The following is a 26,295-nucleotide window of genomic DNA, read 5'->3' as shown; positions in this document are numbered from 1 at the left end:
CACTGTCTTATTCACAAAGTACTGCACTCGTGGAATAAGAGGACGGAGTTAACATAGCTTGTGACTAATATGGAAAGTTATGAGCCATAAACGTTAACTTCCTAATTTCAGTCCTCTTGATGTAATAACCAAAGATTTGCACCATAAATCCATTCATATTCGGTTTCAACTACATGTCAGATGATGTGTTGTCAACCACATGTTTAGATATTTTCCTACTTGTGACCATTAACTCCCATGCAATGCGGTGCAGGGCCTTTCACAGCAAAGAGTAAAACCAAGTGACCACAGCTACATTTTTACATCAACATGGAAAACAGCAAATTCTTTCTGTGGATTATTAAAGGTGAGATTTTGCTGTATTTTAAACAAAAAGATGTTAGTGGTTGTGTTGGCTAGGGCAAGGGGTGGATAACTCCAGTCCTCAAGGGCTACTACAAGGTCAAGTTTTCAGGATATCCCTGCTTCAGCACAGGTGGCTCACCTGTTCTGAAGCAGGGATATGCTGAAAACCTGACCTGTTGTGGACTGGAGTTAGCCACCCCTGCTCTAGCCAACACAACTACTAAATCTTCTTGTCACACAATACAGGAGAGCTGCAGCATCAGTACAATGCACAGTGCTGCAGCGGATAGGAACCAGAGAGCAGCAGTGAGCAGGTTTCCGGGGGTGCATGTTCCAGGAGGGGACCGGGTGTAGCAGCCACAGGAGGGTGTGTGTGTGACAGCAGGTGTCATGCAGATGGGACAGGGAAGGGAGACGTGGCACAGAGAGGCCGGGGGCTCCCTGCTGTGAGCCATGAAGATCCTCTTCCTAGCCTGTCTCAGAGCCCACACTGGCAACGCCACCACAGCTCAGAGAATCAGGTGAGTATGCAGGGGGGATGTATATGTATAGGGGTGCCAAGCAATGTGCAGCAGAGAGATTTAGGGGTGCCAAGCAATGTGCACCAGAGAGCTATAGGGGTGCCAAGCAATGTGCACCAGAGAGCTATAGGGGTGCCAAGCAATGTGCACCAGAGAGCTATAGGGGTGCCAAGCAATGTACAGCAGAGGGGGAGATATTTGGGGTGCCAAGCAATGTACACCAGAGGGAGAGATATATAGGGGTGCCAAGCAATGTACACTATATATATATATGTGTATATATATATATATATATATATATATATATACACACACACACACACACACACACACACACACACACACACACACGCTAAGCAATGTATACAAGGGAAAGAATATAGGTGCTAAGCAATGTACACAATGGAGGTGTGTGTGTGTGTTTCAAAATACAAACATTTTACTATTCACAGATATATTGAAACAAGTAGAAACATTTTAAAAATAACCAACAGGAAAACCATAAGCACTTGCTGCCACAAATGTCTCAAATAGTGATATGAGTGAGAGGAGATACAAACAATTTGCCTCTCTATTGACTTATTGGACTTTGTATCGCCTCTCACTCATATCGCCATTTGTGGCAGCAAGTGCTTATGGTTTTCCTGTAGGTTATTTTTAATGTGTTTCTACTGGTTTCAGTATATCTGTGAATAGTAAAATGTTTGTATTTTGAATATCTAGGCACTTTTTTTTGCTTTTCTATCACCGACTGGTCTGTGTTTAGTTTACTTAAAGCAGCATACGAATCTAGCAGACGCTTCGCCAGTTGATTATTGAATTGGTTCTCCACACCCTTCGCAATTGGATTTTTTTTTACATATTCTATATCACTTATCCACTTTGTGCACATTGTATGCACCTTGGATACTGTAGTCTATTTGTGTATTCATATTAAACATTTAGTAATTATATACAGGCATACCCCGCATTAACGTACGCAATGGGACCGTGGCATGTATGTAAAGCGAAAATGTACTTAAAGTGAAGCACTACCTTTTACCCACTTATCGATGCATGTACTGTACTGCAAACGTCATATACGAGCATAACTGATGTAAATAACGCATTTGTAACAGGCTCTATAATCTCCCTGCTTGCGCACAGCTTCGGTACAGGTAGGGAGCCGGTATTGCTGTTCAGGACGTGATGACAGGCGCATGCGTGAGCTGCCGTTTTCCTATTGGGCGATATCTACTTACTCGCGAGTGTACTTAAAGTGAGTGTCCTTAAAGCGGGGTATGCCTGTATATATACATTTTATTAATGGGGGCTTGATAAAGGACAGGGAGGTCCGAAACGTCGCTCCACTACTCTTGTACTTACCCCTGGTGCTTGGTAGATGAATTAAACCATTTATATGGCAATTACTGGTGAGTGCTGCGGATTTTTTTGACCTTTGTTCCATACATTTTATTAAGGTATTATTTCCCTTAATTTGAATCACTTTTAGTCATTTTGCCCACATCACATTTTTAATCTATATATACATCCACCTTTTAAGACCCATCTTAAAACCCACCTCCTTAACGAAGCATATGAGTAGCTCCGTGGCTGATACTTTACACCTCCATAGATCGCCCCTTGCAGACGCACTTACCAGAACACCATCCTACTGTCTCCGCGCCTTCTTCCTAAGCTCTTCGGGGCAGGGACTCCTTTTCCTCAGTGTCACTTTTATGCCCTTCCTATTATGTGTTATTTGTATTATTTATATGATTATCACGTGTATTAATGCTGTGATATGTACATTAATGGCGCTATATAAATAAAGATATACATACATCAAGCAATGTACACAAAGGAGAGAGATATATAAATAAGGGAGAGACAGAAGGGTTTTGTATCGGGTAAATTCTCGGGCAAACTGAACTGCACTAGAAGTATCAAATGTAAAATCCTATTGACTTCCATAAGATTTTTTTCTTTGATACGTACGATGCAGATTCTCTCTTTTTTAGCCCCAGTATTGTATCACTTTTGCTTGAATGCATATGTCCCATAGAGCCCCTCTATCTCTATACTGGTCCCTCTGTCAACCGGTCTTCGCCAATGATCTCCCAGGTACTGCGGTCACAGCCTCTTCTCCACGTCGCTCCAACAAATTATCTCCCCCCCCATCATACTTTGGTTGTTGCCTTGGTCGTTTGATATGCTTTGGAATCCAGTCGAGTACCAACAATGATCATTTCTTCTTGTGATATGTCTGACCCAACCGCTATTTTAATTTCTTCGCCTTTGTGATGATGTCACAGACATTTGTTTGCTTCCAAACCCATTCATTCTTTATCCTGTCTCTGGGTAATACCCAGGATACATCTCTTCATACGCACAACGAAAAGAAGCAGGCTCTGTATTTAGCGCTCAGATCTTATGATCGATAATAACACTATAATCAGCGGTGGATTTAAAAATACGCCATCCCTAGGCCCTTACATATGCCAGCCATCTCCTTTCTGCCGCCCTCCTCCTCCTTCTTCTCCTCCTTCCGATTTGTAGCGTCAAATGACACCGCGGATGTCACCGACGTGACGTCACGCGGCGTCTCGTTGCCATGGTAATGCGACATCATGATGTCATTTGATGCTGCGATGCCACGTTGTCATGGCAACAAGACACCGCGTGACGCCACTTTGGGGATGTCTGTGGCGTCATTTGATGCTTCGAATCCGAAGGAGCAGGAGGGCGACAGTAAGGAGGCGCCCGGCATATGTAAGTAACTTCCCATCAGTCCCGAGAGTGTGCGGCAAATGTATAAGGGGGCGGACATTTTTGCCGGCCCAAAATTTTGCCGCCCTAAGCCCGGGCCTAATGGTTCTAATGGGAAATCTGCCACTGACTATGATCCGCCAGAGGAGAGAGAGAAAAACGAAGCACTACATCCAAAGCTAGTAGGCCAGCAAAAACTGACTATGATAGACCAAAAAACGTCATCAAATATAACTTTGAATATATCCCAAAATAAAACTCCAAACTAGAGATATCAAAATAAAACCAACAAGATCAAATCGATAAATAAGTGAAACCCCTGACATATAAGGCGGAATCGCAAAAGTCACAGTCAAAACAAAACAGACTTCCAAATACTCACTACTCACTATATCAGGGGTGACCAACTCCAGTCCTCAAGGGCCACTAACAGGTCAGGTTTTCAGGATATCCTTGCTTCAGCACAGGTGGGGCAGTCGAGCCACTGATTGAGCCACCTTTGCTGGCGCAGCGATCTCCTTAAAACCTGACCTGTTGGTGGCCCTGGAGGACGGTAGTTGGTCACCCCTGATATAGTGACAACCCTGAGGGTAGAAATGCACATCGTGAAATCCACAATATTTTATATTTTTAATACTAGAGTGCTATTGGAAATGTGACCAGAAAAAAAAAGGAAGTCCCAATGCACATCCAAGTATTTCATTCATTTACATATTTTCTTCTAATTAGTAAGGGCGGCGAGGGTAGTGCTTCACAGAAATAGTATACATGACATGGAAATATGCTGCAAAGGCTAATTAGAGCACCCAAAAAGAAGTAACCAATGGGAGAAAGGACTCCTGGCTCGGAAGAACTTACAATCTAAATGGCAGATGTAATGTTTTATTCCTTGCATATTATATTGTTCTATGCGCATAGCAGGTCATTGCATTGCTAGACTCTGGCAGTGAAGCAGTTACATTGTCACTTCCTTATTCTTTTGAGTACACACAGGTCTTATCTCATCAACACTTTCAATGCCTCTGTATTTGGCAGTGTTTGTTGAACTCTGTTAATGTGTAAAGAGTTTTAGATGGCCTAAATAAAGAAGGTACGCCAATGTCCGCAGCTGAGACATTTTCATTGTGAATCTATCTCTTAATTTTTGCAGTAGAGCTCGTACGGTGACAAGAATTCTGATTGTGTAAAGGTTGAGAATAGAGAACATTTTTAAATTAGGCATCTTGCTTTGCTGACGCCTATTATGTGACTGGGAGTAGAGCTGAAAGAGCTTTGGTTTGTCTCCTATGAGAGAGCATGCTCTCCAGAAGTATAAAGACAGGTCAGATCACATGCTGATAACATTCTTAACATTGTAGTGTTCTTGTATGTATGTATATGTATGTATGTCTTTATTTGTATAGAGCCATTAATGTACATGGTGCTTCACAACAGTAATAGTTACAATCATATAAATAATAAGATATAAATAACACAAAGGGAAGAAGTGCCTTTGAATCAGCTGAACCAAGTTTGAACCCCAATGCCTTCTCCTTGAGACCTTAGGTGTGTAATATAGTGCACGCGCGTCAATTATAATTGGCTGTGTTAGCCAGACATTGGTATACTTGGGACGCGTGAGCGGTGGCGCGGCAGACCAGGGAAAATACAATCCAATTGTATTTTCTCGCTGCTGCCACGCCGCGAACCAATCAGCGTGGCCTAACGCTGTGACTTCAGTCACGCCCCTTAACTGCGCGCGTCACGCTTGCACCCTAACATCTAAATGCACACGCCACGTGCACGCGCAATGCCGGGCGCTCGCCCTTACGCGCAGCAGCGAGGACTATGTAACACGCCTTACTTATTAGGCATGTCACATCGTGTTCCTGAGTTCAAGTCATTTGAGGAGTAGGTAGTAAAGCACAGGCTGTAAAACTCTGCTCACTGCAGCACAATATAGGAACAAATGCTGGTAAATGAAGAACTATGATTGTATCTGCGCTGCTAAGTTTGTACAGAGGACACACCTATGTATTGTGGAGCCGACATAGATTGTATTCATGTCATGACAATATGTATTGTCTCTCCGCTGTGACACCCATCTTTTCCAAGTGTCTGTGCAATTTCCTTTTTCATGCTTCCATATTTAGCCTAAAGAAATGTCACCAATAAGAAGAATTATTAAGGTGTTTCTGTACTATTTGCCTTTAATTGATTAATATAACATTACCTTTTGCAGCTGAATATTAATCTGGGTGAAAGCTTAAGAAAACTAGCTACTTGAACTGGATCTTTCAGTGAGGAACAAAATAATTAAACATTTTCACGGAAACCTCTATTGTAATTTATTAAGAAGCTCAACACCAGCAGTTTAGTTTTAATAATCGACTACATTAAAAAAATGACTTTACTATTTAATCATGAATGGCATTCCTTCAGCAATCATCGGACTAGAAAATACATTTGGAATACGTTTGTGCTTCAAATAAGAATATATATTTACAGGTTGTAAAAATTCGGAAGGGAGAATAATGAACTGATAGTGTTTGTGTCATTCCTAGAGAATTACTGATTTTTAAAGAGCAGTACCAAGTATGTCTGTATGTGTCCAACACTCAGAAACCCTGAGCATTGTAATAATTACAGATACTGACCTCTTCTTCCCACCTTCTAAATCAGTGTTTTACAACAGGGGGTCCTAGGTACCCTTGGGTTCCCCGGGCATCCCTAAATGGTTTCCTGCAATTTACAGGTCATTTGAAAATTGTACCAAATACAGAAGAATTGACAGTGCATTTGATCAGACGCGCTATTAGAGAGCGTTGGGGTTCCTTACAATGCATCTGATCTCAGACGCCCTATTAGAGAGGGTTGGGGTTCCTTACAATGCATCTGATCTCAGACGCCCTATTAGAGAGGGTTGGGGTTCCTTACTATGCTTCGGCTCTCAGTCGTGCTATTAGAGAGGGTTGGGGTTCCTTACAGTGCATGTGACCTCAGATGAGCAGTATGTGCAGTCTGTGTTTACCAAGTGCCACATTTGTCTGCTTAAATGAGATAAACTCTTTCTATTTATTCTCAATACCCAGGGATCATCTTGAAGACGCCGGCCACACGTGTATACTCAAAGATGCTGATGCTGTTCGGAGCCCATTCGAAGTAGCACGGCTGATCTACCAAGAGAAATTTGAAGCCGGGCTGGCAATACATCTGTACAAAGCAGGCAGATTTCTGCTGGGTAACCTTTGCTGTTCACAAGCATTTGTATTATTGTCGCTCTGCCCATGCATGCAACACTTCATATTATAAATATGCAAGCAGCGTAAGGCAGCGCTTATAGTGCCGGCGACGGCGGCCGATGACGTCACCCGTCGCCGTCACCACTGGCGAAAGTTGTAATTTGATTTTTAGCGACGTCGCTGGCGACAAGGCCAGTGACGTCACTAAAAGGGGCGGGTCGTGCAATTTGATGGGTTTAAACACAGTCACATGTGGCGACGGTCTCTAAAAAAACATCAAATTTACCCGGCTTCAAAATTTCTGGCCGCTCTGTCGCCATCGCGCTTACTATAAGTGCTTGCGATGGAGTCAGTGTATTTGTTTTGGAGCGACGTTGCGTCGCCGTCACAAGGCACTATAAGCGCAGCCTTAGAACAGTGGTTGAATAGATTGGGATAGGAGCACTATATGTTAAACAATCAATGACCTGAAGAATTTATGGTCTAAATAAAGGAATCTCTAACATCTCTAGTGATTTACAATTCTTTTAGATAACAGCGTGAGTTCGGTTAATTACTGAATGTGGGCATGCGTGTGCACCAAAATTGACAGTATATATCCAGCATGCGTGTGCCCCAAAATTGACACTATATATCCAAACAACTAAAGAAATGGCTCAACGCTCAACCCAATACCTATAGAGTTGTAGACTAGGGTGCAAAGGGTTAAAGATATGTATAGCACAACACGTTAACTCTAGGATTAACGAAAGGAACCCAGTTAGCTGCACTCAAAGTAGTATTAATAGCTAAATTAGCCTGGGATACCAATTGTCCCACTATATGAGGTAGAATCACCCCTACCTAGTGACAAACTAGAGTGAGTCAGAGCTCACAAAAAACAATAATTCAAGAAAAAAATAAAATAATATTTATTAATTATGACAACCGCGACGACTAAAAATTACAAAACGAACAAATACTAAAATCCCCTATGGGGTGTTGAATCGAGACCTGTCTGGTGATTCTACCTCATATAGTGGGACAATTGGTATCCCAGGCTAATTTAGCTATTAATACTACTTTGAGTGCTGCTAACTGGGTTATTTTCGTTAATCCTAGAGTTAACGTGTTGTGCTATACACTATATATCCAGCATGATTGTGCTCTAAAATTGACACTATATATCCAGCATGCGTGTGCCCCAAAATTGACACTATATATCCAGCATGCGTGTGCCCCAAAATTGACACTAGCCAGCATGCGTATGCCCCAAAATTGACCCTATATATCCAACATGTGTGTGCCCCAAAATTGACACTAGCCAGCATGCGTATGCCCCAAAATTGACCCTATATATCCAACATGCGTGTGCCCCAAAATTGACGCAGATGCTTTTTGCCAATTAATTTCTCATTATCAATGTATCAAATATTTTGCGTTTGTTTCCCCCTCCTGGTGCCTGTCTGCGGTTTGGGAAGGGATTAGGTAAGCGGTACAGAGCGCACATGCTTTTAGTAAAAATGTCCGTGTTTATGTGCTTAGCAGTTACTGTTTTCTCTTGTAACTGACACAAACATCTCTGCTCAGCCTGAGGACCTGACTCAAATATTAATACTGTCTTTTCCTTTTGGTCATCACGTTGGAAACATTTGTCTCATCGACTATGGTTTAATATGTATAGTGAGGTTTAATATTTGCTTTGCGGTCATAGAAGAAAGCCGCTCTAAAATGCTGACTGGGTCAAGAATCATCCATAACACAGTCCAGTGGCATTGCAGGAAAATGTGTAATGTTTGTAATTGAACACACCACACATTATATAAGTTATGGTGGAGAAATAAAGTGTCAAAAAGCCTCCACTGTACTGCGTACAGCAAATAAAAATATCACTTGAGAGCCCATTCACGTGTCTCAGACAGGTCTGTAGTCCTGCCTTTCCATACTATCTCTTGGCATACAGTGCTCCCACTGCTGCCAGGGATTCTGGGAAATGACATGCACATGAGCAGTGTCACCTTTTGTGTCCAATCCATCATAACATGGATCCCTATAAGATTATGCCTGCCGCATTACACAGCTTTTCAGCAAAGCCTGGGTTAAAGAAGTGCAGAGCCAGTAAACCTACTCGCTGACAGCTATGTAATGCGGCAGGCATATGCTTATAGGGGTCCATGTCAAAATGGATTGGAATCAAAAAGTGACACTGTGTGCTCATTTGGGTGTCATTTCCCAGAATCCCTGGCAGTGGAAGCACTCTATGGCAAAGATGATGGTGAAAATCAGGGTTGCAGACCTGTCTGAGTCATCACTGAACACCGTACCGGAAATAATGCTTTGCATTGCAGGTATAATCAGTGGGACTTTGCTTTGCATTGCAGGTATAATCAGTGGGACTTTGCTTTGCATTGCAGGTATAATCAGTGGGGCTTTGCTTTGCTTTGCATTGCAGGTATAATCAGTGGGACTTTGCTTTGCATTGCAGGTATAATCAGTGGGGCTTTTCTTTGCATTGCAGGTATAATCAGTGGGCTTTGCTTTGCATTGCAGGTATAATCAGTGGGACTTTGCTTTGCATTGCAGGAATAATCAGTGAGGCTTTGCATTGCAGGTATAATCAGTGGGGCTTTGCATTGCAGGTATAATCAGTGGGGCTTTGCATTGCAGGTCTAATCAGTGAGGCTTTGCTTTGCATTGCAGGTCTAATCAGTGAGGCTTTGCATTGCAGGTATAATCAGTGGGGCTTTTCTTTGCATTGCAGGTATAATCAGTGGGCTTTGCTTTGCATTGCAGGTATAATCAGTGGGACTTTGCTTTGCATTGCAGGTATAATAAGTGAGGCTTTGCATTGCAGGTATAATCAGTGGGGCTTTGCATTGCAGGTATAATCAGTGGGGCTTTGCATTGCAGGTATAATCAGTGGGGCTTTGCATTGCAGGTATAATCAGTGGGGCTTTGCATTGCAGGTATAATCAGTGGGGCTTTGCTTTGCATTGCAGGTATAATCAGTGGGGCTTTGCTTTGCATTGCAGGTATAATCAGTGGGGCTTTGCATTGCAGGTATAATCAGTGGGGCTTTGCATTGCAGGTATAATCAGTGGGGCTTTGCATTGCAGGTATAATCAGTGGGGCTTTGCATTGCAGGTATAATCAGTGAGGCTTTGCTTTGCATTGCAGGTATAATCAGTGAGGCTTTGCTTTGCAAGTATAGTCAGTGGGGCTTTGCTTTGCAGGAATAATCAGTGGGACTTTGCTTTGCAGGTATAATCAGTGGGACTTTGCTTTGCAGGTATAATCAGTGGGGCTTTGCATTGCAGGTATAATCAGTGAGGCTTTGCTTTGCATTGCAGGTATAATCAGTGAGGCTTTGCTTTGCAGGTATAGTCAGTGGGGCTTTGCTTTGCAGGAATAATCAGTGGGGCTTTGCTTTGCAGGTATAATCAGTGGGACTTTGCTTTGCAGGTATAATCAGTGGGGCTTTGCATTGCAGGTTTAATCAGTGGGACTTTGCTTTGCAGGTATAATCAGTGGGACTTTGCTTTGCAGGTATAATCAGTGGGACTTTGCTTTGCAGGTATAATCAGTGAGGCTTTGCATTGCAGGTATAATCAGTGGGGCTTTGCATTGCATTGCACGTATAATCAGTGGGGCTTTGCATTGCAGGTATAATCAGTGGGGCTTTGCATTGCAGTTATAATCAGTGGGGCTTTGCATTGCAGGTATAATCAGTGGGGCTTTGCATTGCAGGTATTATCAGTGGGGCTTTGCATTACAGGTGTAATCAGTGAGGCTTTGCTTTGCATTGCAGGTATAATCAGTGAGGCTTTGCTTTGCAGGTATAGTCAGTGGGGCTTTGCTTTGCAGGAATAATCAGTGGGACTTTGCTTTGCAGGTATAATCAGTGGGACTTTGCTTTGCAGGTATAATCAGTGGGGCTTTGCATTGCAGGTTTAATTAGTGGGACTTTGCTTTGCATTGCAGGTATAATCAGTGGGGCGTTGCATTGCAGGTATAATCAGTGGGGCGTTGCATTGCAGGTATAATCAGTGGGGCGTTGCATTGCAGGTATAATCAGTGGGGCGTTGCATTGCAGGTATAATCAGTGGGGCGTTGCATTGCAGGTATAATCAGTGGGGCGTTGCATTGCAGGTATAATCAGTGGGCGTTGCATTGCAGGTATAATCAGTGGGGCGTTGCATTGCAGGTATAATCAGTGGGGCGTTGCATTGCAGGTATAATCAGTGGGGCGTTGCATTGCAGGTATAATCAGTGGGGCTTTGCATTGCAGGTATAATCAGTGGGGCGTTGCATTGCAGGTATAATCAGTGGGGCGTTGCATTGCAGGTATAATCAGTGGGGCGTTGCATTGCAGGTATAATCAGTGGGGCGTTGCATTGCAGGTATAATCAGTGGGGCTTTGCTTTTCATTGCAGGTATAATCAGTGGGACTTTGCATTACAGGTATTATCAGTGGGGCTTTGCTTTGGATTGCAGGTATAATCAGTGGGGCTTTGCATTGCAGGTATAATCAGTGGGGCTTTGCTTTGCAGGTATAATCAGTGGGGCTTTGCTTTGGATTGCAGGTATAATCAGTGGGGCATTGCATTGCAGGTATAATCAGTGGGACTTTGCATTACAGGTATAATCAGTGGGGCTTTGCTTTGGATTGCAGGTATAATCAGTGGGGCATTGCATTGCAGGTATAATCAGTGGGGCTTTGCTTTGCATTGCAGGTATAATCAGTGGGGCTTTGCTTTGCATTGTAGGTATAATAAGTGGGGCATTGCTTTGCATTGCAGGTATAATCAGTGGGGCTTTGCTTTGCATTGCAGGTATAATCAGTGGGACTTTGCTTTGCATTACAGGTATAATCAGTGGGACTTTGCTTTGCATTGCAGCTATAATCAGTGGGGCTTTGCATTGCAGGTATAATCAGTGGGGCTTTGCATTGCAGGTATAATCAGTGGGGCTTTGCATTAGATTGCAGGTATAATCAGTGGGGCTTTGCATTAGATTGCAGGTATAATCAGTGGGGCTTTGCATTGCATTGTTGGTATAATCAGTGGGGCATTGCATTGCTGGTATAATCAATGGGGCTTTGCATTATACCCATCCCCTGCCACCCTCCCTCCTCTCTCCCTTTCTCCTGTGCCCTTTGGAATGCTCGCTCCCTCTCTAACAAGTTCCTCTCTGTGCATGACTTCTTTCTCTCTGACTCCCTGCTTCTCTTTGCTATAACTGAGACCTGGCTCACTCAGTCTGACTCTGCTCTGGAAGCTGCCCTCTCCTACGGTGGCCTTTCCTTCTCCCACATTCTGCGCACTGATGGCAGGGTTGGATGCGTGGGGCTCCTGCTCTCCTCTCTCTGTCGTTACCGAACCCTTCCTATTCCTCCCTCTCTTGCTTTTCCCTCCTTTGAGGCTCACACTGTCCAGATTTTCTCTCCTCTCCCTGTTCATGTGGCAGTCATCTATCGCCCACCTACCTCTACTCATCCCCCTTCTGCCTTTCTCTCTCACTTTGAATCCTGGCTCTCTTTCTTCCTCTCCTCAGACTCCCCTGTTCTTCTCCTTGGGGACTTCAATTGCCACATTGATGACCCCTCTCTCCCTTGGGCTTCCCGCTTTCTTTCTCTAACCTCTTCTTTTGGCCTTCAACAGTGGACTGCAGCCAGCACACACAAGGATGGCCACTACTTAGACCTGGTTTTCACTAAGAACTTCTCTCTCTCTGATTTCTCCATTTCCCCTTTTCCTCTCTCTGACCATCATCTCATCTCATTCTCTCTATCTCGCTTCTCCCCTTCTACACCTCCATCTACACCCCGGTTCTGCAGGAACCTGTGCTCTATTCACTTACCTGACTTTGAGTCCAGTTTACGCTCCTCCCTCTCCTCTCTCAGCTCTGCTACAGACCCCGACAACCTGGTCAGGAACTACAACTCTGTCTTGTCCTCCTCTCTTGATCTACATGCCCCACTTTCTCTCTGCCGCACTCGCCCTTCTAACCCTAGACCCTGGCTAAATTCCCACACACGCATGCTGCGTTCCTCCACTCGTTCCCCTGAACGCCTCTGGAGGAAGTCTCACACTCTCGCAGACTTCCTTCACTACAAATTTATGCTATCCTGTTTCAACTCTGCCCTCTCACAAGCTAAACAAGCCTACTTTTCTGCACTAATCAACATGCACAAGTCTAACCCACGCCGACTGTTCTCTGTCTTTGATACTCTACTCAAACCACCCTCAGCTGTCTCTCCTTCCTCCATCTCCGCTCAGGACTTTGCTGACTATTTTAAGGAAAAGGTGGAATCCATATGTCAGAACATCCCCTCTGTTTCTTCTTCCCATCCTACACCTCTTCCTAACTCTCCTCCTGCCTTCCTTGACTCTTTTTCCACTGTCTCAGAGGAGGATGTGTCGCTGTTGATCGCCACTTCTCCCTCTACCACTTGCCCTCTTGACCCCATTCCCTCCCATCTCCTAAAACCTCTTGCTCCTACTATAATCCCTACGCTCACACACATTTTTAACTCCTCCCTCTGCTCTGGAACCTTTCCATCCTCCTTCAAACATGCAACAGTCATACCATTACTCAAAAACAGCAAGCTTGACCCTACCTGTCTTTCTAACTATCGACCTGTCTCCCTCCTGCCTTTTGCCTCTAAACTCCTTGAACGTCTTGTATTCTCTCGCTTGCTCCATTTTCTCAACACCTATTCTCTCCTAGACCCTCTACAATCTGGCTTCCGCACTGCTCACTCCACGGAAACAGCCCTCACTAAAATAACTGACGACCTCCATGCTGCCAAAGACAGAGGTCATTACACTCTGCTCATATTACTCGACCTCTCTGCAGCATTTGACACCGTGGACCACCCTCTTCTCCTTCACATTCTCCATACTCTTGGTATTCGGAACAAAGCTCTATTTTGGATCTCATCCTACCTCTCCCATCGTACTTTCAGTGTCTCTTCTGCTAACACCTCCTCCTCTATTGATCTCTCTGTGGGGGTACCCCAGGGCTCTGTCCTGGGACCTCTTCTCTTTTCTCTGTACACACTCTCTCTAGGTGACCTAATAACATATTTTGGGTTTAAATATCACCTCTATGCTGACGACACACAAATATACTTTTCAACACCTGACCTTACACCTGCTATACAGACCAAAGTTTCTGAATGTCTCTCTGCTATATCATCCTGGATGGCCCTCCGTCGCCTTAAACTCAACATGGCTAAAACAGAGCTCCTCATACTACCTCCCGAACCTGGCCCTACTACCTCCTTCCACATTACTGTTGGAACTACGATCATCGACCCAGTAGCCCAAGCACGCTGCCTAGGGGTCACACTCGACTCCTCTCTCACATTCGCCCCTCACATTCAAAACATTTCTAAAACTTGTCGCTTTTTCCTCCGCAATATAACAAAGATACGCCCTTTCCTCTGTTGCTCGACTGCTAAAACTCTGACTCAGGCCCTCATTCTCTCCCGTCTTGATTACTGTAACCTCCTGCTGTCCGGCCTTCCTGCCTCTCACCTGTCTCCCCTACAATCTATCCTAAATGCTGCTGCCAGAATCACTCTACTCTTTCCTAGATCTGTCTCAGCATCTCCCCTCCTGAAATCCCTCTCCTGGCTTCCATTCAAATCCCGCATCTCACACTCCATTCTTCTCCTCACTTTTAAAGCTTTACACTCTTCTGCCCCTCCTTACATCTCAGCCCTAATTTCTCGCTTTGCACCATCCCGACTCTTGCGTTCTGCTCAAGGATGTCTTCTTTCTACCCCCTTTTTATCTAAAGCCCTCTCCCGCCTTAAACCTTTTTCACTGACTACCCCACACCTCTGGAATGCCCTTCCCCTCAGTACCCGACTAGCACCCTCTCTATCCAACTTTAAGACCCACCTTAAGACACACTTGCTTAAAGAAGCATACGAATAGCACTGAGAACATTCTGAACACATGATACATAAAGCTTGGCCCCCTGCAGATGCACTTACCAGAACTCCCTCCTCCTGTCTCTGTACGTTCTCCCTACCTACCAATTAGATTGTAAGCTCCTCGGGGCAGGGACTCCTCTTCCTTAATGTTATGTTTGTCTAAAGCACTTATTCCCATGATCTGTTATTTATATTATCTGTTATTTATTCGATTACCACATGTATTACTACTGTGAAGCGCTATGTACATTAATGGCGCTATATAAATAAAGACATACAATACTATACAATTACATTGTTGGTATAATCAGTGGGGCTTTGCATTGCATTGCTGGTATAATCAGTGGGACTTTGCTTTGCATTGCAGCTATAATCAGTGGGGCTTTGCTTTGTATTGCAGCTATAATCAGTGGGGCTTTGCTTTGTATTGCAGCTATAATCAGTGGGGCTTTGCTTTGCAGGTAACAGAATCCCTTTTGGAGCTGTCTTTGGTGGAACTGATATAAACGAAGACATCAAGAATGAAGAAAAATACAGGGTGATGGGAGCTGTACTTGAAGAGGCCAGGTACAGAAACTGTGGGTTTTATTTATGCCGCACTTTTGCTAGAAGTTAATACACCTTTTCCAGCATCAAATAAGACTAACCCCTTCATGCCTGAGGTTTTCTTTTCCCTTCTAAGAGTGGTTGATAAGGAAGTAATTCCCCATTACACATGCAATCTGTTGCACTGCATACCAAGGCTTCCTACCACTCTCCCGCAGGGCTTTCTTTAATGTAATCAAATCACTTATTCTCCCAGACAGATGTTGAAAGTATGTTTCTTCCCTCTCTGATTATTTCTAAAGCCTTGTAATGTTTTATTCGCTGTGTGAATGTTGCCCACCCGTCAGACCGATCCGGCGTTAGCGGCTTATTCTTTATAGTCTGAAGAGTCATACCATTTCAAGTGCGACAGGCCACTTGCGATTCCATAGGATAGGTCCCTAAATGTATACTGTACCTTTTGTATTGAATGATACTTTCTTATATCTCATAAACCTCGGTCTACATAGGCAGCCGTATCTATGGACCTAGTATTGAAGGTTATGCCCGTGTAAGATCTTTTCTCTGACAGTGAACAACGATCTTGTGGGCTTGATATTTATTATTCAATGTGTGTTTTATTCCCTAGTCCAGAGGTGGCCAACTCCAGTCCTCAAGAGTTAAGCCACTGATTCAGCCACCTGTGCTGAAGCAGGGATATCCTGAAAACCTGACCTGTGGATGGCCCTTGAGGACTGAAGTTGAGCACCCCTGCCCTAGTCGATAAGGAGGCCGCATGTGATATTTGAATAGTAAGTTCTAGTAGTCGTTCAGGTCCAGGAGAAGTGTGAATTTGTACCAGAGTGTCACTGGACTTCCGTGTAATGTGATTTTGCTCCAGGAGCGATCACATGAGGTGGGCAGGAAACAGAAGTAGAGGGAGCTCCACTTTAATTTCCATTGGGCTGGCCACTACGATCTGCTGCTACAAAACCAGAATGTGCCCGTGGCATAGCTGATCCATCATAATGAACCAACATGAGAGTTCTTCATAGAGGAAATGACAGTGTAACAGTGTAAAAGAGATTTTGGAACCTCAGGTTTGTTCTTTGTTGTAAAGAGCAGGAGCTGTTGGTACAATCCTCCTTCCAAAAGGCAAACGCAACACCGTCCAGTCCACAAATCACACCGTGCATTTCCATATGCGTCGTATTCCAGTGGTTCATTGTACGGAAACAAATAGCCACATGGCCACAGCACACACTTCCTCAAATATGCTTCATACACTTCCATTCATTCACATCAATGAAAATGCTTCACTTCCTTTTCCAGGGAAACACAACAGGAAAAAGGGTTCTAATTATTACCACCCCCGCGTAGAACAAATGAGAAAAAAAAAGTTTATTTTGTATCGCCAGTCGTGGTCATAAGTAAACATAATCCTATTTAAGTTTTTGCGAGTGTTTTGCTCCTTTTAATTTTGTTATTCTCTGACTTGCTTTTGTATCATTGTAATTCCGGTACATTGAAATCCCCGTTGTCTTGGGACACGTTACTATTTTGGAAATCCCAGGGCAGGGCTCTTCAACTGGTTCTCCAAAGGGGGTCAGATGAGAAAACACAAGTTGAAAGGCGGCAAGCTTCTTGCAATGTCATTTTAGATACATTTAAAGACTGTTACAGGCATTAGTAACATCTGTACCATATATATTTACATGACTGTAACTTACAGGTGAGTTTCAATGTGACAAGTTACAGTTGACTGCCTATGTAGCTAATATAAAATGACCAGGAGCAGAGAGTCCGAAGGGTCACACCAAGGCCCTTAGTGGGGCGCCAGTACAAGAGCCAGTCCTAGGGCAGCAACACCTACCATTGCTGTGGCATGCGCTAGCCGCATTATTATAGCTCAAATAAAACAAATCCAAACTACAGTGATCAGGGTGAGTGCCATCCTGTGTACTGTGAATATTGGAGATTGCCAAAGCAACACATGTATTCTAGTAAACGTAGCAAGTAAAAAATAAATATCTGAACAGACAGAAATGATCAATTATCAAGCAATACAAAACATAAACACAGGCAACACTGAAACATTAATTAAATCAAGCAACATGCTGGACACAGTTTCACACTGCACTTTATTTAATGAATGAACCTTTTTTTTTTTGTGAAATAATAAAATACATTATACTTGGGGGGGGGGACCATTTTTAGGATATGAAAGTGCCCGGGCATAAAGAGGTAGTTGCTAATGGGATATGAAAGGGACACAGGAAGTCCAGTGCAGGGCATAGTATGATGCTGGTCTTTTATGGAGACATTGCATCATGTGAAGAAGGGGAAATGAAAGTGCTTTGGTGTCACAGGAAGCCTCTGTCGCCACCTCTGAACACAGAGACATTATGCGCATCTTAACGTCTGCATGTATCATGTCAGCATTCTATCCTGAGCCTGAGTTAGGACTCTCCTCCCTAGGTACTCCGTATGCTAAAAGTGATAGAGTATTTTGACATACTTCATACTTCCATATAACTACCGTAATTTCCGACCATATAATCCGCAGATGATGTGTTGTTAAAAGTGACCAGATGGGGCTCTACGGATTATGTGCAAATATTTGCCAAAGTTTCACAAACTATTGCATTTAAGTCTATTTTCACGCATTCCTGAGCAAAGTTCAAATTTGGAAAGCTTTACCAAGGCAAGTTTGAAGACATTCATATAACTCTTCTCTGTACACGTCACTGCACTTACATGCATCTTAAAAGGTATGAAAATGCCTATCAGATTTCCTCTTGCCCAGGAGCAGAACATCTATTTCTCCAACTCCTTCAGCCAGGAGCAACAGTGTTCTTACCATGTCTATTAATGAAACTTTGACAAATATTTGACCTCTCTCCTTCTTTTATAATAGCACATCTGGCCCCCCAAAAATATATCTGCATTTCTCAATGAATAGAACAGCTAGGTACTGTACTAGAATTATGTGTAAGATTATTTATGCCTGTTATACGTCGCGCTTTTTTTGTTTCAATCTTTTTTATTGTTTTACAGGAATATACATTTTTTTTACCATGCAGTGCACTTTACCATATTGTAACAGCACTTTGATTTTCAGATTCAGAAAAATAACATAACCTCAACACCTTCTCAAATTTCAATGTAATCTAGTCTAACATGTTGTAGGTATTTCGATTTTAACAACTTTTTTTTTTTTTTAACTATCTGTCCTCCTTGAACGCTGCAACTTTCAGTTTTTCTGCCTTCCCTGCTAGAAACTTAAAAGATTAGAAGAAAGAGGAACGAGAGAAAGGAGCAGGAGACAGGCTAGGTGGGGAGGGAAGGCTGGGAGGGGAGAAGGGACCCTCCATGGGCAGGGAGAGACAGCGGTGGGAACACCAATAAGTTGGGGCATGTAGCGCTTTTTAATGTTTTTAGCTTGTTATTTCTAACATTGAAAACAGCACTGAAATGGAAATAGAAGCACAAATGTTCTCAAATGTAATTTGGAGAATGTAGTGAGTCCTAGTTCAAGAGTTATCCCACACGTAGTCCAAGGAGTGGAACGGCAAAGCTGCACGCTTCTGTTATTCAAACGTAGGCCGCTATTCAGCACCGTAAGAAGCCACCGTTAACTGTATCAGTAATTTCATAGGCGCACCCCTTAGAGGGAGGAAACGGGGCGTGTCTCCCCCATCTTTCAGCCTACCTAATGTCTATACTGATCCCTATATCTCAGACACAGTGAACCTCGCTGTGAGATGTCTGGGAACAGGCCCTTCCTTGCCAGTTTGTTGTCAGAGAGGGAAGGCAGATTACCATTATAGGATAAATATACCATTATAGGATAAATATCAGATCTTGGAGGAGCCATGCAGCTGCTCTGTAAGCAGAGTGTTATTGTGGAGAGGACTGTGCAGACCAGAGCTGCTGCTTCCACAGTGCCCCCTGCAGCAAGAGACAAATGAAAGGGGGGGGGGGGGGTAAAGGTATGGTTGGTTGGCGGATGGGGAGGCATAGAGGACAAAGAGAGATGAACAAAGGGAGCAGAGAATGGGATGTGAGAAATAATGGGACAGATAGGTCTGTGAGAGAGAAAGATGAGCTGAGCGAAAAAGAGAAACAATTTTTTTTATCTGGGCTGAAGGAGTGGCTCAGTGAGTAAAGACACTGACTTTGAGAACAATGACACTGAACCTGCTTCAATTCCTGGTGTCAGTTCCTTGTGACCTTGGGAAAGTCACTTTTTCCCTGTGCCTCCGAGATCATAGCTTGTAAGCTCATCTGGGCAGGGACTGTGTCTGTAACATTCCTATATGCTGCGTACCCTAGGGTTGCCAGGTGTCCAGTGTTGAACCGGACGGGCCTGTATTTGGACACTCTGTCCAGTAAAAAAAAATTAGAGGCAATACTGGACATGTATGTATCCGGTATTACCTCTCTGGACATAGTGACCTGACGGCCTTGGGGGGGACCGCAGGATTTCCCCAAGCTGGGAAAGAGCAGGGCTGCTGCTAGGGGGCGTGGCAGCTTCCTTGATCCTGATTGGCTGCTACTGGGTAATGCAGCCAATCAGGAGGAGGTGTTTGGAGCCTGTGGTTGAGGCCAAGGAGAGGAAAAAACAACATGGAGCGGAGAGGTGTGTGTGTGTTTGTGTCAAGTGCATTGCACCTTTCACCATTGTGTCCAGTATTTTTGGAGACGCCACCTGGCAACCCTACGTACCGCGCACTATACTATAATTGTGATGTGTTTTGAGTCCCATTGGAAGAAAAGCACTATATGAAATAAAGTTAGTATTAATATAAGGTATAGAGATTCTCCAAAATACTGTCACTTACAACTGGAAGACATTCCTGTACTGACCCACAGACTTTTTTCAAAATTATTATTGTGGCTTTAGATTGCTTTGTAACTTCAGTCTTAAATGTAAATTTTCAGGTTGCCAATTTGTTTCTCATCTTAAGAGTGGAAATACCCCTTAGGTTCAAAGTGTACTAATGGCAGTAACATGTTTACGGGGTCATTGACGCTAGGGGTTTTTTATTAACAAATTCTGACACCCATAAATCTTCTGAAATCATTTTATTTGATTTATTTTGTAGTTGGTTTTGTAAACCTGGTGAGCTGAGACGTGTGATGTCACTGTGATCAGCAAGCGCTTGTACAGCCAGAATCCCCTGCCCCCCACCTCCCCTTATCTTTATTGATTCTATGATAAGGACAGGGTGGGATAAAGGGAACAAAGCACTTGTTTGACAAACACTTCCCATTCAGGAGAGGCCCCTAAGGACTGTTCTATAGAGGGCGCGCTTGCTGAAGCCGTGCGCAAGCGCGGCAGTTATAGTTGGCTGAGGTTAGTCAGCCTTTCTATAATGGTGCCGCGCGTGCACGGCAGTGAGTATGGAACCGATCGACGGGGGAAGATGAAGAAAATAATGAATTTGCGCCTCTACCACTGCTGAAATGTATGTATAATGTGTGTGTATGTATGTGTACAAGTATGTGTGCATGTATGTGTGCATATATGTACAATTAATAAATAATTTATTAATGTATTTATTTTGAACGTATGTATAACATACATACACACACATATACACACACATATACACATACACACACATACACACATATACATACATACACACAGTACCTCACTCGCTCATAGCATACACACAAAAAGCGTGCGCACGGCCTCACACACTATATTACAAGTCCTAAGTTCCATGTGTGCTTGATTTCCAGTAAAACAAACAAAACCAAAGCGTTGGCCACCCCTGTTTTACATAATCACTGTGTATGTTGTTGCAGATTTGCTGTGGCTTTCACTTACAAGATGAAGGAAGTGGCAGCAACGACCTGGGTATGTTACGTCTGATCATCGACTGCTTCTTAACACTGTTTCTTTTCTGTACTATGCATGTATAACCGAATTCCAATTCCCAATCCTCCGGGATCTAACGTATATGAAATAAGCTTTGCAAATATAAGAATGTGATTACAGGTAGTCCTCGCTATCCAACGTTTCACTTTACAACGAATGGTATATTCAACGCTTTACAATACAACCCTAAGGGCCGTTTTTTGGACGCCGGAATGCGTTATCCGACGCTCACCGCCACGGATTAACATGGGACTCGCTTTACAACGGTTTCACTATCCAACGCTACTTCCAGAACGGATTCCGTTGGATAACCGAGGACTGCCTGTAGTAGCTACTAATGCTTTCTGATGTATGTATTGTTCACTGATACAGCACACATTTCCATTCATACCTTAGTAAAACCGGTATTTGTTTTGTTTTTGTTCTTTTTAGCCACATGCTATGAATAAAATACACATCCAAACTCAAGGTAAGGATATTAAAACAAATGCAAATGTAGTAAAGATATTTATAAGCCCTGTTATACCTGGAAAAAATAGAGCCTATTGCAAGCCAGTCCTATATTTTAATGGGCTGTTAAATCCATTGTCTAGGCAATCTTAACACATTACATTAGTAATACTTTTGTTTATTTATTTAAATCTAATTCCCTGTTCAGGAGATATACACATTTAAAATATGATGTGTCCAGGAGGTTAAAATGGTGCTCTCCACAGAGCCCAGTGCCGTCTAAATGTTAACATTGCAACCTCAGAAACTAGCAATTAAGAAAATAATTATTTCTAACACGGAAAACTCCCCTTCTTTTTCCCCCCTTAAAGAGCAGGACATGCAATATACTAACAGTGCATGCAACATACTAACAGTGTATGAGTTAAACGTATGTTGGCTTCTAGGAGGGATTGTTTCTTTAGAGTTTGCAATATCATATTTCTACTTTTGTTATAAAAAGAACCTGCAGAGTCGTCCCCGCCTCTACTCCCCCCCCATCCCTGTCGTCAGGCCCCAGCCCTGCAGTTGCTCCCCCCCCATTCCCTGTCCTCGAGTCCCACCCTGTCGGTTGTCCCATGCCGTGTTCTCCCCCCCCCCTCCCCTGACCCCCCTCCTCCCCTGGCCCCTGCCCCTGTACAGAGCTTTCCAAACCTCACATGTTTCTTACCGTATCACAACTTACTATGCATCTCCATTTCTCCAGGATACGGTTACTAGGGCTTGGAACTCTTTATAAAAAGCCTGTCGTTTAGTAACACTTATTGTGCCCTTTCCTGTTTTCATATTGTCCAAAAAGAAATTCTTTCGTTTGATAACAATTGAAAGCCAGTCACTACCCAGAGGGTTAACCTCAAAAGGCAGGAGTCTTAAAGTGTAACTCCGAGGCGTACGCTCGCTAAGCTACATTGTCTCCCCGATGATTACTTGTTGATGCAGTTAGAGCTCGCGTGCCAAATTCCCCCCCATATCTGTGCCATATCTGACCAGCGGTATCCTTCTTACTCTCTCTCCATTCCTATAGAACAGAGATGGCCAACTCCAGTCCTCAAGCCCCTTCAGCAGATTGAGCCACCTGTCCTGAAGCAGGGATATCCTGAAAACCTGACTTGTTGGTGGCCATTGAGAACGGGAGTTGGCCACTCCTGCTATGGTGGAAATCTTTAAGGAGGAGAGGGGGACAGGGAAGGAGGAGGAGAAGGAGGTAATTTTTTTTTTTTTCCAAAAGCTGGCATTATAATATGAAAGGTGTTTGTGCATTTAGGAGCTTATTCTGTATTCGCTGAAGCGGCTGTTCTGGTTCCAGTTAAAATTCCCCATTGAAGTCAATGGGGAATGTAATCCGGAAATGGGCCTCTTGTTCCGATGTCGAAATTAACCCTTCTGCCTGCAACTTTCTGTGGTACCCATGACTGTATCGAGGGTCATAATTTTCTAAATGTGCTGTCCCCTTCTTCAGCCCCCTTTATAATTCCATTATGCCTTTATTTCTAATTAACAAAAAAAAGAACAATGCTATAATGGCACAATCTGGGCTCGCATTTTTCCAAATACGTGATCATGTTTTCTCCCTCACTTCTAGGAATTTTAACACACCCAAATTCATCTTTCAATTGCGAAACGTTTCTAGAAAATGCAGGTAAATCTTTTACAGAACAGCGCGTTGTACGTATCCTAGAAAACGTGTTATTTGAGAATGATGCTGTCACGAATGGCACACCTATGAGCATGTGACTTGTATATGTGACTTTGGTTAATACACACAACTAACCACGGGAGTACCTATACATTACCACATAACCATATCCGATTCCTCCCAGAAGTTGTGGGTTTGGAAATCAGGGAATTCACGTATCTTGTTGGCATAAGAACACACATCTGTTAAATTCCAAATTCGTATCTCAAATGCATGGTTTTTACGGTCTAGGACATTTTGGTCGCTGCGTTTCCCCGCAACCAAATGGCCACCGGTCCTTCGCCGCGACTCACGCCGCTGCTGGAAGCTGCTGCCGGCCACTTCGCTGCTAAGGTAAAGGGCATTACCCTAAAACCCCCTACCCTAAGCACTAAAGCCCATTAAATTAACCGTCTACCCTAAACCGTAATAATACTTACCTCAGAAGCGGCAAACGGCGTGGAGTCCAGCGGCAGATCAGTGCGACGGCGGGGTGTGTCGTGGCGAAGCGCCCCGGCAGCAATATGATCGCAGCAAAACGGCCACGACCAATGTCCCATTTGGTGGTTATTATTCCGAAAGCACCGGCATTGAAAACTGAATACGCCCACCGTCTGAGGCGTGTCCTGAGCTCCCCCTCTCAATCTCCAATGACACCGGTACGGCTTTGGGAGAGAAAATAGCTTTTCTTTTGAAATAAAAATTGCGGGAGTATGAAAACATTCTCATAACTTTATCCCCGTAATTGCTACAATATTGTGACCGACCTCATCGCGTTCCGGTGAGATTGCTACAGGCAAAAATACTATTTTCAAAAGGGATTAATGTGAAGCCTGACAGACAAACGGATATCTAACCTTTGCACCCCAAGAATTGTGGATTGTTTAGCGTCATTGAATTCGTCAGATCGCAAATGTTACACAGATATATTTGTTATTCTTTGAATCATATCAGATTCACGATATTTTATATCTAGTAAACTTGCACAGACATATGGAATGCCTTCCTGGCCTCACCCTCCGGCATTCCTAGACCCTTTTTAGGAATGTCTTTGAAGGTACATTAAAAACGTCTTTTGCTTCTTTCCACTGTCGGAGTAGTGCGTCTAAGGTTTTAATCACCCTACAATCCCAGAGCAGCGCTGCCCATAGATAAACCCACGTTTAGACAAACGCAGTAAAACAGGCCGGGGTCAGCTAGCTTGACCCCAATAAAAACTATACATGTATTTTTAAGATGTAACTTGCTACTCAAGTTAACTGTTTGTGTACCAGATTATTAAATTACTGAATATTTTAATGGTGTTATCATAACAGATGCCAAAGAGATATATATATATATATATATATATATATATATATATATATATATATATATATATATATATATATATATATATATATATATATATATATATATATTGTGTTCAGTAACACTTAAAATCTGTTTAATAAGATGGTAAATGGTATTTAGTAGAGTTCCCTGGATGCAAAACTAGCATAAAAAAACATAATTCAAATGATCAGAAAATAATTCCATTTCTTTTAATGAAATATTTTGGTGATAATTCTGGTTGCAGATTTTGCCAGAATATTTAAGCTTCCCTTAAATATGGGAGCAATCCAAGGGGCAATTTTTGTTTTACATAGAATTGAAGCAGGGGGTGTCTAGAGCTTAACACCATTATTTTCAGCTCCGGGGACCCCTTCCTTCCACAGATATTTGCCTCCACATGGGGTGCTGGTAGCGGCTCCAACTAAGCTAGCTGGGATTTAAAGTTTAAAACTCCCGCATCACGGCGGCCAATAGGAAGTCAAACCGGGAGACTTCACGGCTTCCTATTGGCCCGCAGGTCGCTGGATCTTTGAAACTTCGCCATTACATGATCCCTGCTAGCCGAGCAGAGCAGCTTCCAGCACCCGCTCTGTCGGGAAGTATCTCCGAAAGCAGGTGGGTCCCTGGAGTTAAAATTTAATGGGGTTCAGCTCCGGACACCCCCTTGCTTCAATCCTACGTAAAAGAAGAATTTGCCCATTTGGATTGTCACTTTAATCCCCTTTCCATCAAGAGCCAGCAAACGCATTGCTCTTCGATGACTTTTCAACCTGTTTGGCAGTGATTGGGTTAAAACTGCCCTGTCAGAAACCAGAATACAATTCTTAATGCCAGACCTGCAGCTCTGGTTTTCCCCCAGCCTGTCACAGCCAAGCTCCAGCTGTGTATGACAAATGAGCCACTGCAGCAGAATAGCTTCATCACATCTGTAAATACATGTCATTATTCAGTACCTGTGTCCCAGTTTTAAACCGAGCATTGTGAGGTTATTTCATGCCCCATAAATCATACACTCGCGATTTCGGGGTCTCCGGAATGTAAATGAGCTGTCACCAGTAGATGTAATTCTGCTGGTCTCCAGGTTTGGTTCAATATAACCTTTTCCAATGCTGGGTGGGTCAGTAACACATTCCTGTTGCCGTAACCTACGGCACTTTGTTGAAAGGGTGTCAGGAATGGGTAACAGTACGGAAACATTACTCTATTGCAGGGGTGTTCAACTCCACCCAACAGGTCAGGTTTTCAGGATATCCCAGCTTCAGCACAAGTGGCTCAATCAGTCAAAGACTGAGCCTCTGATTGAACCACCTGTGCTGAAGCAGGGACTGATTGAGCCACCTGTGCTGAAGCAGGGACTGATTGAGCCACCTGTGCTGAAGCTGGGATATCCTGAAAACCTGACCTGTGATGGGAGGGGATTGAGGACTGGAGTTGAGCACCATCTGCTCTGGTTTATAAGAGGTCATGTAGTCCCAATTATATTCAAACAATTTGGTTATAAATGACCTTTTGTTTACAGTGTGAATTTGTGCACAGTTTCTGCTTTTGGGGAAGTGGGTGTAGAATAAATTCTTCTGGCTTTCTTAAAAATGGCCACACTGCATATCCGATAAACGGCTTGA

At 43.4% G+C, this 26,295-nt stretch overlaps 1 protein-coding gene across 1 annotated transcript in view; it reads left to right on the top strand.

Annotated features, from left to right (window-relative positions):
- Window positions 1–640: 640 nt before the first annotated feature.
- Window positions 641–26,295, top strand: part of GLT1D1 (glycosyltransferase 1 domain containing 1) — a 58,495-nt gene continuing 32,840 nt past the window's right edge. Inside the window, exons 1-6 of the mRNA XM_075569234.1 lie at window positions 641–866; window positions 6,686–6,839; window positions 15,226–15,326; window positions 21,102–21,153; window positions 21,607–21,643; window positions 23,246–23,302. Of these exons, the coding sequence (XP_075425349.1) occupies window positions 799–866; window positions 6,686–6,839; window positions 15,226–15,326; window positions 21,102–21,153; window positions 21,607–21,643; window positions 23,246–23,302 (469 nt within the window). The 5' untranslated portion in view covers window positions 641–798. The remainder of the gene's footprint in view (window positions 867–6,685; window positions 6,840–15,225; window positions 15,327–21,101; window positions 21,154–21,606; window positions 21,644–23,245; window positions 23,303–26,295) is intronic.

The sequence above is a fragment of the Ascaphus truei genome, chromosome 13 (genome assembly GCF_040206685.1).
Source record: "Ascaphus truei isolate aAscTru1 chromosome 13, aAscTru1.hap1, whole genome shotgun sequence".
NCBI lineage: Eukaryota > Metazoa > Chordata > Amphibia > Anura > Ascaphidae > Ascaphus > Ascaphus truei.
Note: the sequence above shows the minus strand (reverse complement) of the source record. Positions and strands in the feature narration are given on the sequence as shown.